Here is a 13,731-nt window from a genome sequence, read left to right on the forward strand (position 1 = left end):
AATTCACATTGCATCTAGGAGGCTAAAATTTTTGTCCAGTTTGGTTTGATCAGTGAAATGAAATCTTGAAACCTCTGCCCATTGAGGAACCATATCATAGGTTTATGGGGAAGCTAACCCCTTAAATTGACTTTCAAGGCAGTTGACATTGGTTCTTAATCCTTTGTCCCTAAAGCAAAAAAGCTCCATTCTCCCTTTTCAGTAGCAGTGTCATTTTTATAGTGCCAGCACTTTGCTAGGCATCTGAGGATCTGTACTGCCACTTTTTTCCCCCCCAAAATACCAAAGTGCAATGTAGCTCTTCCATTAAAGAGAGACTGGCCATATTGTTTAGCCCACCTTAGACTGGGGCTAAGCAGCTCAGGATGCATGTTGCCATTCTTTAGTTTGTGCGCTATATTGCAGCTTAAAAAAATGTAGTGCACAGTCTGGGTTTACTATAGCACTCCATGCCCTGTTGGAGGCCATGAATATGTGGCCCAGGTTTCTTCTAGTAGTTCTGTTATGAATTCTCTCCTGGTGTCATTGATTAGTCTCTCAGGGTGCCTATACATGTGCTCAAACATGGTCCAACTAGAATATGTCACAGCAGAATCAGTTAATCCAATCTGCTTCACATTCTAATTAGAATGCTCTAGCATTGCCACAGTGTCACATGAATAAGCCCCTATGGGTTTTAAAATGGCCATTGCGGTACTTCAATTAAAGCTTGTTTAATCAGCTTTAGTTAAAGTGTACTGTGGCCATGTTTAAACGTGCTGGGCCTTAATACACATGACGCTGTGGCATTTTAATTAAAGCAGCTGTCTGGGAACTGCTCTAATTAAAACACCCCCTGCCCTCTACCCCCCAGCACATGTATAGGCACCCTCAGATTATAAATTCAGTTCCTGGTAGGTCTTTTCCTCTTTGTATATTTGGTCCCAAATACACTTGAGTGTTTTGCATGCCTTCTGAATAGCTTTGTAGGCTATCATAGATTTTTTTTTTGTGCTGACTTTACCACTCATTGAGATTTAAATACCTGCATTCCCACACTTTACTTAAATAGATTTATCTTCATCTCCAATACTATGTCTGATTCTGTCAGAAGTAGCAGAAATAAAATAGATCTGGAGAAGGCCAAAAAAAGATGCCTTCAGTGTGAGGACTGGTAGTTGGAAAAACTGAGATTAAAAGCTATGGCTGCTTATCTTGGAAGAGAATGAGGTGTGATATACCAGCCACATGAAAATAGCAACAAAAGGCCTACTCGTAGGCATTCCTGTTCACTTTTTTATCACTAACAGAACAGGTGTCCTTATTTAACTTAAAGGCAACTACAAAATGCAGAAGAAATATTAATTGTATGTAGAGACTCTGTTGGGTAAAAGACAGCACAAGAATAATTTTGTGAAAAAAAAATCTTGAGAGCCATTTAATTCAGCTCAGTGGAGCCCTTGATAATTCTCTTTTTCTAGTCCTCCTTTCTTTACTGACTTCTCCAACAAATTCCATATTTGGAAGTATGTAGTGAAGGATATTTTTGAGCCAGATGATTGTAGTACATTTCAAAATGACATTATGCATATGGTTTAAGAGTCATATGTACATCCATGCTAGAAGAAACATTACAAAGGTTATAAATATTTAGGGTGCAGATTGATTCACAGCTGAAATTAGAGGGGAAAATATTTCCTTCTGTGACCTAGTATTCCATAATTGCAGCATTTCTATTGCGATCAGAGGAAGAAGAAACCCAGTCCTCCTACGGCCTCCCAAAAGCACTGGCCATTCTTAGACAATGTATCAAGGGATGAATGTAGATGGACAATGTCATTCTGAGTATGGCAGTTGCTATCCTGTTTCTGAGCTGTCCTTATATTGGTGAAATTCCGTGGAAATGTAGCTTATCTAATTACAAAGTTCTAGTGCTCTGACTATTTTATACACATCCCATTGCACAAATTAGTAGGGGAGAATAAATACAGAAGGACTTAAACATATATGGAGAACACAACATTCCCACAATTAGACTTGGAACTAGCCATCTTCTGAAAGGGCACTTTTGACATCTAGAATAAACTGACACTTTCTTGACAGCTTGGGCACAATGATTTAGTTTTTTTATTAGTATTTCAGAGGTGTTGGGATAACAAACTGAAAGAACTTGCGATGTCGAATACTTGATCTGGAATTCAAGTACATAATTATGTAAGAGTCTTTTGGTTGAGAGACAGACTAGGTAGAGAAGCCTTCTGCAATAGCATTACTCATTAACAGGTGTATACTATGAAAGGAAAGATCTTACAGTCCTTTCTGGTGTATAGCATCCACTCCTTCCCCTTACACCAGTAGTTTTCAACCTATGGTCCATGGACCCCTGGGGGTCCACGGACTAGGTCTAAAGGGGTCTGCAAAGAACTACTATGATCAGTCACAAGTATGTGAATACCCACACTTACAATTCAAAGGGGCCTGCACCTTCTTTCAAAATTTTTCCAGAGTCTGCAAATGAAAAAAAGATTGAAAACCACTGCCTTTCACCAAAGCCTACTTAAAGGGAAGTCTGCTGTCTAGTGATGCTTAAAATTCATCTTGGCTGTTGACAGATATTAAAAAAAACAAACAAACCTGCACTTTGCTTTACCAGGATCTCGTTAGTTCAACTGGGCTGTACAGCATCTATATAGATTGGGTGCTTCAGTGTAGGGCTGTGCGAAGCTTTGGGTGGTGATTTGATTTGGGGGAGATAACGGCCTGATTTGGTGGCCAAATCTCCAAATCCAATTGGGACCAGTTTAAAGGTCCAAGTCTATTCAAAGCTCTCCAAATCTTTGGCAGAGATTCAGAGAGCTTTGATTTGCCGTAGCCACTCCTAGCTGGTAAGTACTAGGGGCAGGGGAGAAGAGGCTGAGGGAGGGGACCATGGGGGGACCCCTGCTAGCCCTCCCCTCCCCCTCTGTCCCCCATGCCCCCCACCCCCAGCTGCCCTGCCTGCTGGGACTCTGGGCCTTTAAGAAAAAAAGAAAAGCCCCAGGACTAGCTGCTCCTGGTACAGCCTCGGGGCTTCAGGGTGCTTGTGCACAGTCCCCCACATGCTACAGGGCAGCAAGAATTGCCCCTACCTGCAAGAGCGGTGAGTCCCTGGGTTTCTTCAAGGTTTTTTTTTTTTTTAAGGGCCAGAGCTAGCCTGTGCAGGGTGCCCAAAGGGAAAGGGGAGAGGGTTCAGGGGCTCATGCAGATTGCCCTGTGCTTGGCAGGACCCGCGGAGCTGGGGCTTTTTTCCCCCCCAGGTGCTGGGAGCTGGGGTGGACGGGCTGTGAGAGGGGCAGGGGATGGGCCTGGCTGACTCAGAGATTTGGCTGCTGCTGAATCGCTGAATCTGTTTAGACCGAATCGAATCAGGACGGTGATTTTAAATCACCGAATTGAATCACTGACCCCCAAATCAGCCAAATCCAAAGTGAATACTAGCTCCTCCGCACAGGCCTATTTCAGTGGGTGCTTTGGCACTTTTATCTAAAGCTGATTCAATCAGTGATTATATAAAAGTGCCAAAAAAGCCCTACTAAAGCGCCCAGTCTATACAGATATTGGGTGATATGGGTACATCTAACGCGATGCCTCTTCTGGGCTCAGCACAGGGGCACACTTAGCACCTTCTTTTTTTTAACACCTGTAAAGCAGCCCTTATTCCTGAAGGAAATTACTTTCAGCTGAAACCGTGGCAATTTTTTGACGTAGCTTAGTATTGTACTGCTAGAGAGACCTTGAAATATTTTGAAGCAGTGCTCCTGTTAAAACTGATAAAGGAAATATTGAAGCCATTTTCCACTCTTTGGTGGCTTCAGTTGTCCAACTGTTGTTCCAACCATGGCCCACAGGCATTAGACATCGATATTATATGTGAAGTTTAAACTACTTATAATTACTGCTACAGAGTGCTTCAATGTGTAGGGAAGGTTAAATGAAACAAACCTATTTCAGGGCTTAGTTTCAAGGGAGTTGGTGTGACAGTGGAAAAACATGGTATGTTTTTATTAGCTGGTGTGCTTTCTGGAACTAGTAGTTTTTTCAGAAGTTAATCATGATATGTCACAAGGTGAATCTTAAAATATATATTAAAAAAAAAAAGCAGTGTCATTTAATTAATCTCTCTGCTTTAGTGTTGGTTGTTTCCATTCAGTATGTTTTCTGGGATTTGCCTAATTTTAAACTGAAGAGGAAGGGGTCTTGGCATATGTCTTACTGGGAAACCATCCCAAGAGTAGGAGTGATGTAAAAGGCAGAGAGAAAGTAAAGACAAAACAAGCAGTCAGTATGACAGAGTGTAAGAGGAATGTATTTAAACTCCTTAATTAAAGTGAGGTGCTTGAGTTGTGTGTAATAATAAAGTGGCTCTCAATCAGGGTGCTGCGTACCCCAGTTGCCATTAGATCTTTTTGAGTCTGTGGAAGCAGTGCAGTAGCTTGGAGATGAGCTTTAAGATGCTGCTATTCCTGACTGGGCAGGCACCTGTGTCAGGGCTGGAAATACGTATCTGTAGCATGTCCAGGAGCAGCAGAGCAGGGACAATAACAGTGGCTAGTGTAGGTAGTGAGTGACCAGGGCTCGGTGGGTCTAGACTGCTTCCTCCCTCACATCCTAGTGTAGCAGCCAATACAGCAATCTCAAAAGGATCTCTCGGATGCCGCTGCAAGCAATGTACTGATTAAAGCCTGGCTGGCAGTGGAGGGCAAAGCAGAGAGCTCTGATTGCAGTATAGGGTGTATGTACGCACTCTTTCATGGGCAAGGGAAGGGAGCTTTGTCTGAAGGAGCAGGGCCCGGTGTGCCCATGCTACAAAAGGGCTCTGTGCGTGCAAGGGAAAGTATATGCCTGTGCAGGGGCACAGTAATAAATAATTTAGTTTGGAAGGAGGTGCCACTAAATTCTAGAAAGTTTTATGGAAAGTCCATCAAGTGTTTAAAAAAAAAAAAAAAAAGAAAAAGAAAAACAAGTTGAGAACCACTGATGTAATCAGTACAAAAAAGGGAGAGAATAGTTTTTCGCTCTTACCCCCTGATCTTCATTGCATTGGTGGGGGTAAGGGGCAGGAGGAATAGCAAAAATGGGGGTTATAATAGCTGAACCTGGGAAGCATCAAGATACGGGCTTTCTTGATGGTAGGGATAGAGGAGAGTGAACCTTTGGTGGGGAGGGTGAAGAAAAATAAAGTTGGGGCTCTGCAATCAGAGGCAAACACTTGTGCCTGGTTGTGAAGGAGACTAGTTCTGTGAAGGAACTTGTGGATCACGTGCCTCAAAGGTTGGACTCCTTATGTTGATCTTCTTGTGTCCCTTCCCCACCCCCCATCCCAGTTTCTGGAAATATTCCTTAGCTAGAGCTCACTTTAGTGAGTTGTCAATATACACAGCATATTCCTCTCCCAAAAGTCCTAGTAACAATGGGTTGGCTGGGGGGTGGCCTCTATCAGTCATCTTTTTACCTGTTAACAGTGTATGCTTTGCACACATGGATTATGCCTTTTCTTTGTGGGAAAGAAACCAGAAGCAGCTGCCAGCCACTTCATTACTCTGCTATATAGGCCCCAAGTTGAGAAAGACAGAGCAGTCTTCTAACATTCAATCTGTTGTCCTAACAATGCCAGTCAAGTTTGTGCAACATATTCTTCCACCTGCTGAGCATTGACACTGAGAATTGCACAATTTCATCTGGCAGGAAAGGAAATCTACTCAAGTGTATAGGCTTGAGTTATAATAGGAAATGGAGAAACAAGGAAGTAAACAAAAACCATGTTGGTTGCTGCTGCGTTAAAATTCCAGGCAAACTGTAAAAGTGTCACTACTGTCTAGTGTGGGGGTGTTGAGCATATGGCCAGTGGGCCAAAGGAACCCTATGATCCAGTCTGTGCAGTGTCCAGACTGAGCTCTGCACCCCAGGCACTGCACACAACACAAGTAGCTGGCATATGGGGCATGTGCTGCATGCTGTGGCCCACGACACCAGCTCTGTACACCAGCTGTATCTGGCCCACTCCAGGTCTAATGGAAAATATTCTGTATTAAATAGGGGGAAATGTTTGAAAGCCATGGTATTACGTATGGATAGTTCTGAAGAGAGCTGAATGTATTTTTGTTGACTCTATGCTGAGAGGAGGATTTAGTACAGTTTTTAGTGTTGTGATAAATCATTCATTTTAAGATTACCTTTTTATTGCCTTTTAGGTGCAAATCCCATGGGAGTGAATGGAGGTGTGGGGGTTCAAACCCCTAATCTACTGCCTGACTCAATGTTGCATTCAACCATGAATTCCCAAAAGTAAGTTAACTTGTCCCTTAATCCAGAAGAATAACTGTTCAGCTGAAAATCCCTGTTGAGCAGTTTATCTGATCTTTGCAGTTAGTACTGGAAAGTATATCCTTGGGTTTGAGGGTGTTTTTGGTAAGTTGAGAGAAGCACTGAAATTGTTTGTATGTTCCTGGACTCCGATTTGAGCTTGTTAAAGGTTTCTTCATTGCCCAATGAAGTTGTAGGTTTCATAGGTGGCTAGGGTTAATCTGAATCAGTATTTGGGCAGACCTCAAGGAAAATGTAGAAGCAGTATGGTGATGCATTGCACCTCTATAATTTACCATTCTATAGGCCTGTGAGGCACTGTTGCCCTATCTTTCTGGGATACAGCATTATTGATTTGTAACTTCCAAGTCCATACTCTTTGCAAAAGGAATGGAGTAGTAGATTCTAATGTTGTCCAGGTTCCTTTTGGGTACTATAACTTGCTTGGTTTTCTGTTGGATTTGGTAGTTTTAATATTCTGAATTGTTGTGTAGGGCTGTGATGTGCTGGCAGACAGCCATCTTGCATCACCCCAGAGGTGGCTGCATTTCATTGATCATTGAAGTGATTACTGCTCAGTTTGGGAATTAGTAAAAGAACAAGTGACTGCTTTGTCATCCTTCAGTATAAAATTAGGGTATCAATGTGAAGTTGCAAATCAAATCTAACGTTGTTATTTTTTTCCCTTCAACAAATTTTTATTTTGCTTTAAAGTCCCATAATGAGCGAGAGTGCCAGTGTTGCCAGTTTGGGGGCTATGCCAACAGCAGCACAACCATCCAACACTGGAATTCGAAAACCATGGCATGAAGATATAACTCAGGACCTTCGAAATCATCTTGTTCATAAACTGTGAGTATCCAAAACAAGTTCCTGTTAAGCTAAAAGGTGCTGGTGGTTTTCTAAAATGAAGTACACCCAGCTCCTTAGATTTACAAAGAACCTTGTATAGATCTTCTTTAAAAAGTTCTGTCTGGTGCATGTGGGTGTCTATATGTGAGCAGCAAGGCTGTTCCACTGCGCTGTAATGATGTGTTGGAGCAGACTCGATTTAATAGTCTGCTGGAACTTGGTAATTACTGTCTTCCAGCAGATTCCAGTGTCTTGTGTATCAGTGTCCCTGTGCTTAAAAATGGCAGCAGGGGCACTTTAACTTAAGTTCGTTGAACAAGCTTTAGTTAAAGCAACCTTGCTGCTATTTTTAAGCATGGGAATGCCAGCACATGAGATGCTTCCTCTCCCCCACTTCCCCCCCCATTCCTGGAGTATGTGTATAAATGCCCTGTGAGACCAGGCTTAGAGAAGCTGTGAAATCTGGGTAGCTTGTACATTTATCAAAAGCAAAAGGCTTTTTCAGGGTTGGACAATGAGTGTAGATTTTGGATGTGTCAGTAGTAAGAAGGAATAATTCCAACAGATGTAGTTATTTCCTCTTGTTTATGCTGTTTTTAAAGTTGTCAGCTGCTTTAGTTCTGTCCCTGTTGTATCTAATATATCCCACTCTCTATTCCCAGTGGTAACATTGGGAGAGAAATGGGGTATAGAGCCCACTAAATTTATCACCCCTTATTCCTAAAAAAGTTTGCAAGAAACTCAGATTCTTTTGAAATGGTCTAAAAATCTCCTAACTGATCAGTTCACTTACTTAGGTTCAAGGGGTTCATTTCTTTTTTAATGTTTGCCTGGGTTTTTCCCTTTTTCAGAGTTCAAGCCATATTTCCTACTCCTGACCCTGCAGCATTAAAAGACAGGCGCATGGAGAACTTGGTGGCATATGCTCGAAAAGTGGAGGGGGATATGTATGAATCGGCAAATAGCAGGGTAAGTTGCAGTTTCCTTTCTCACTAGCGTGGGCTGATGTGCACAGAACTCAAGTGTATGGACAGTAGATAGTATTCATGGAGTCAATCTTGAACATACCTCAGTAGACTATGGAAATGAAGTAGTGGTTGTGGAGTGATGTAGAAGTTTTAACTGGGACAGGTTGGGTCCCAAAAATGAATAATGTGCCAAGGAACTTTTTGAAAAGGGTGGCAGCCATCCATACTGCTTAGCTTTCAAGTTTTTGCTTTTTTTTTTCTTAAGCATGTACATTTCCTTTTCTTTTATCCTCCTTGGGCCATGTTTGGGATTTCTCAGTTTCTCCCAAATGTACTGTAAGGTCAGTGCTTACACTTCACTGTGACATCTATCAAAGAAACGCTCAGTGTCAGCAAAGGAATCTCCACAGGATGTCCCAGCCACCTTACGGTTGCCAGAAATACTCTGAATTATGCCCACGTAACCCTTAGGAAAGGTTGTTCCTCAAAATGCTGCAAGAAAATAAAAGGCTCAACCATAATGCATATGGAGAAAGTCCTTTTTCCCATTCTATATTTGATCAGTTTTAATCTGTCAGCTTCACTTACTGCATGTTTCCTGTCTCATGTTCCCCCAACAGGCAGAGTACTATCACTTGCTAGCTGAGAAGATATATAAAATCCAGAAGGAATTAGAGGAAAAGCGAAGGACCAGACTGCAGAAGCAAAACATGATACCAAATGCACCAGGCATGCCTCAAGCTCCCATGAATCAAGGGCCCAATATGGGGCAGCCACAGCCAGGGATGTCTGCAAGTAAGGACAGTTGGGTTAGTTAAATGGGATTACCTGGTGCAGTGGAATTCATCATTGACCAAAATCCATATCCCGTTTGTTTTACAGCTCATCTTGTAAAGTTGCGAAATGCATGATTTTTTTTTTTAGTAGAACTCAAAACAGTTCTTTCTTTTTAGCGTATGGCCAAATGGTGTTCTCGGGGCTGCTTATTTGCTGTTCATTGTTTTGTAAAATCTCATACTCACTTGCATTGAGTTGGTGAACAGAGTCTGGTATCCTGACACAAATTTGAAAACCGTGAATTAATCTTTGGTCGCTGGCATCTGCAGGTTCTCGGTTAATAGCATATGCTTTATGTTGCTTCTAGTGAATGCCGTAGACCAATGGTACCTTTTTGTCTAGTGGGCTGTGTGGGTAGTATCTGGTCCCATTGGCCCAGATCCAGCCAGTGGGCTCAATGTGGTGGCCAGAGCAGGTGTGATGGGGGACCTCATCTGGCTACATCAGAGAGACAGGGAACAGCCCTGCCTCAATCTTGCTGTGCCAGGGAAGGGGACTTGGCCTGGCCCTGCAGAGGGGGAGGGGACATAATTTAGCCCCAAGGCCAGGAGATGGTTGTGTCCTGATCCCCCTGGGGAAAATGGCATAGCCTGGCTCCAGCCTGGCTAAGAGAAGGGAAAAAGGCATGGCCTAGACACATGGGGGAAGGAGGAGACATAGGCTAGTCCCAGACCAGCTGCACAGGTGGAGGGGGCATGGTGCAGCCTCAGCCCAGCTGCATAGAGTGAAGTGGACGTGGCCCGGCCCCAATCTAATCATGTGGGGGTGTGGTTGCAGCGTAATTCTGATCTACCATATGGGGCTTGGGATTTTGGGAGCAGGGACAGGTGGTAGTATTAACTGCCACTGCTCCCCTGTTGCCAAATTTCCAAACCTATGGGAAGGCCCATGGGCTGAATTCCCAGGCTCTGTGGGCCGCATTTGGCCTGCAGGCTGAAAGGTGAACACCCTTGTCCTAGACCACGTGCAGCTTTAAAAAGAGACTGTGATTAGTACTCAGTTTAGAGGCCATATTGTATTTGTTTCCCTTTGCCTGTGAATTTGCATTATGCACCACTAGAGGCAGCTTTTAGGAGGCTCTTTTTAAAGGTGGTCCTGAAGTATAGGGGGTATAGCTGTAATCCTAACGTAGGGATAACAGATGCTGAGATGAGCCTGACTAGAGTTGCATTAGAGAGAGAGAGATGCTCATCTCTTGAATTTAAAAATTAAAAGTAATGGATTTGGGAAATCAGCTTTAAAAGTACAGTGCGACCCTGTATTTATATTGTATGCTACCGGACTGGTGGGTTAGATGTCCTCCATACTTTTGAAGTCTAAATCTCAGCTTATTCCATTTCTCTCTAGCAACCACCCCCTCCTTTTACTCGGAGTGAGCCCCTATGGCCCCTACATGTGACAGGTATTGCACAATTAACTGGTTAATTTGACAATTACATGGAAACCAGCTACATGTGTGAAGTAGTAGCTGTTGCACAATTAAAAAGCTCCGACTAGCTATGACATTAGTACACACTTTCAAGTTCTATCTTTATACATGGCTGCTGTCGAGCTTTAATTTGCACGTGTAGCAGTCTACTCTGGCTAGGAGCCCTTCCCAGCTGCAGGGGTACACCATGCCCAGGGTAAAACCCCCAACGCCTAGGGATTGAGGCAGCCTCATACCCAGGTGGTGGGGGTTTTCTGCACCCCTGAGTCCTAGGGATCATGGCAGATGCGATCCTCCAGCCCTGGGAGTTCCCATGCACTCCCAGGACAGGGAGATCATCCTCTGTTGATCCTCCAGCCCCAAGGGTGAGTGTGATGCCCTCATGGCTGGGAGCCCCTCAGCTGGGGTGCTTGGGGTTTCCAGGCATGGGAGCTTGGTGTTTGTTGGTGCAGAGGGAACCTGGGATCAGCATCTCCCCTGCATCAGCAATAATGCGGGATTGTGTGAATTGTGCATTATATCCCATCATGCCTTTACCTGCATGCGTGGAAGGGGCCTCGATGTTGTGTTTTGGTGTGTGTAGCCTGGCAGCTTCAAGAAAAGTGCCAGGACTAGAACACTGACCTTCTCCTCACGTTTGTTGACCTAACCAAAGCCTTCAACACAGTAAACTGTGAAGGCCTCTGGGAAATCGTGAAGAAGTATGGATGCCCCAGAAAATTCATCAATATGGTTCGACAGTTCCTTGCGAATGGCAAATGCTCTGACCCCTTTCTTGTCACAAATGGCGTCAAGCAGGGTTGTGTGCTTGTACCTACCCTCTTCAGCATGGTTATTCTCTGCCAAGCTGTCAGATGCCTTCCAAGATGATGACCAGGGATCCTGGTTTTCTCTGATTTAAAAATTGCAAATTCTGTGATTTTAAAAACCCAAAATCCATGATAAAAATTAAAGACCCCCTCCAGCCCCTCCCCAGTGCTGCTGGTGCCCTGCACACCCCCCTCCCCCCCCACCACACGGCCTCAACAGCCCTCCTGATGCCCCTCACAATGGCCCCACAGACATGCATACAGAGGCACACAGACACTGATACCCACCCCAGCAGGTAAGGATGTGTGGGGGGAAGGGGCTGGGTAGGGCAGGGGAAAGGGAAGGAGCTGGGGGAGTAGATCAGGAAGTGGGGGAGCATGCCCCTGTGCCCACTCCCAGGAGCAGGCTAGGGGGTGAGGGCAGGGTTGCCACTCTGAGAGCCACACGTGGTGGCTGGCCTGATGGGTTTTGCACATGGAGGCCGCCACCTGACTCTGCCACTGCACCATGCGCTGCCATCCCATGGCCATCCGCACAGATTTGTGGGCAAGTAATGCAGGGCACAGCAGCACGGTGGCAACCACCATGTGTGGGCCACATACATGCCACCCAGCCAGGGGGCGGAAAGGGGGGCTTACCTGCAGCGGCTGCCTCTGTATCACTGCTTGTGCCTCGCGACCGGCTGCATGGCTCCACAGTTGGTGGCTACATGCTGGCTGGGGTGGGGGCGCTATGCGGGCAAGTACTGTCACCATGGAGCCATGCTCTTTGCCCCTGGATCCTAGAAGTAAGTGGGGCTTGGAGGCTGTGGGGCAGGGCTGAGAAAGATGGTTGGGGGCTGAGGGATTGGGGGGGTGCTGCCAGCCCCAGGTGGCACACTGCAGCCGGGAGCAGGGCCAGGAGGTGAGGGCAGGGGTGCACCTCTACAGGAGCTTTGTAGGCAAGTGATGTGGGGCATGTTGTGGTGGTGCCCACCATGTGTGGGCTATGCGCATGCTCCCCATCTGGCTGCCTGGGGGAGGGTTGGGGGCTGGCTTTCATGTGGCCGGCTGCGCAGCTCCATGGCCGGCTCTGCAGCGGCAGTGAGGGATGGTGTCTGGGGGGTGGGCTCGCATGCTGCCGCTTACCTGTAGGGCTGTGCCAGCGGTGGTGGTTGCTGCCTACAAAACCTTCCCATGTTGCTGTGCGGCTGGCCACAGGGTGCCAGGAGTGGTAGCAGTGTGGTGGTGGCCGTGGCTACATGCTGCCTGGCTGCCACCATAGTGCTGCTGTAGCCGGCTGCACAGCCCCACGGTGACTCAGAGGTTTTGTGGGCAGTGTCCATCACCGCTGGAATGGGTCTGTAGGTAACTGACAGCGGCTGCTGTGTGCAAGTGTCGTCGTCGTTGTCACCCAGCATCACTTCCTGCAAAGCCCCCCACGGAGGGGCACCCCTGCCTTCACTCCCTGACCCTGCTCCTGGCTGCGGTGGTGTGCCACCTGGGACCAGCAGCACCCACCATGCCCTCAGCCCCCAACCATTTTCCCCAGCCCTGCCCTACAACCCCCAAGCCCCACTTCATAGTTTCGTAGTTTCTAGGGTTGGAAGGGACTTGAGCAGATCATTGAGTCCAACCCCCTGCCATGGCAGGAAAGAGTACTGGGGTCAAACAACCTTAGCAAGGTGTACATCTAGCCTCCTCCTAAAGACCCCCAGGGTAGGAGCCAGCACCACTTCTCTTGCAAGTTGGTTCCAGATCCTAGCTGCCCTGACCGTGAAGTAACGCGTCTTGATACCTAGCCTAAATCTACCCTCTGCCAGCTTGTGACAGTTATTCCTGGTCACTCCTGGTAGTGCTTGGGGGAAGAGGGACTTCCCCAGTGTCTGCTGGTCCCCTCTGACTAGTTTGTAACAGGCCACTAGATCTCCTGTCAGCCTTCTCTTGTGGAGGCTGAACAGGTTCAGGTTCTGTAGCCTCTCCTCATAGGGTCTGCCCTGCTGCCCCCTGATCATTTCATAGACAAGAGGGCTGGAAGGGACCTTGGAAGATCATCGAGTCCAGCCCCCCGCCCAAAGGACAGGAAGTCAGCTGGGGGGTCATAGGATCCCAGCAAGATAAGCATCCAATTTGCTCTTGAAGGTGTTCAGTGTAGATGCTTGAACCACCTCTGATAGTAGGCTGTTCCAGACCTTGGGGGCTCGGACAGTAAAGAAATTCTTCCTTATTATGTCCAGCCTGAAACGGTCTTGCAGTAGCTTATGACCGTTTGACCTCGTCATCCCTTGAGGCACTCTAGTGAACAAGCGTTCCCCCAGATCCTGGTGGTCACCCCTGATAAACTAATAGGTGGCCATCAGATTGCCCCTGAGCCTGCGCTTTTCCAGGCTAAAGAGCCCCGTGGCTCTCAGCCTATTGTCATAAGGTCTGTTTTCCTGACCTCTGATCATGCGCGTGGCTCTTCTCTGGACTCTCTCAAGCTTTTCCACTTCTTTTTTTGAATTGTGGGGCCCAAAACTGGATGCAGTACTCCAGC

General features: G+C 46.3%; 1 protein-coding gene across 2 annotated transcripts in view; it reads left to right on the forward strand.

Annotated features, from left to right (window-relative positions):
- EP300 (E1A binding protein p300) overlaps positions 1-13,731 on the forward strand; it is a 101,750-nt gene that overhangs the window by 51,147 nt on the left and 36,872 nt on the right. For both annotated transcript variants that reach the window (XM_019544997.1, XM_019544998.1), the window contains exons 7-10: positions 6,210-6,303; positions 7,036-7,173; positions 8,025-8,142; positions 8,762-8,936. In XM_019544997.1, coding sequence (XP_019400542.1) covers positions 6,210-6,303; positions 7,036-7,173; positions 8,025-8,142; positions 8,762-8,936 — 525 coding nt within the window. The remainder of the gene's footprint in view (positions 1-6,209; positions 6,304-7,035; positions 7,174-8,024; positions 8,143-8,761; positions 8,937-13,731) is intronic.

Source organism: Crocodylus porosus, unplaced genomic scaffold (genome assembly GCF_001723895.1).
Source record: "Crocodylus porosus isolate Cpor-Errol unplaced genomic scaffold, CroPor_comp1, whole genome shotgun sequence".
Classification (NCBI taxonomy): domain Eukaryota; kingdom Metazoa; phylum Chordata; order Crocodylia; family Crocodylidae; genus Crocodylus; species Crocodylus porosus.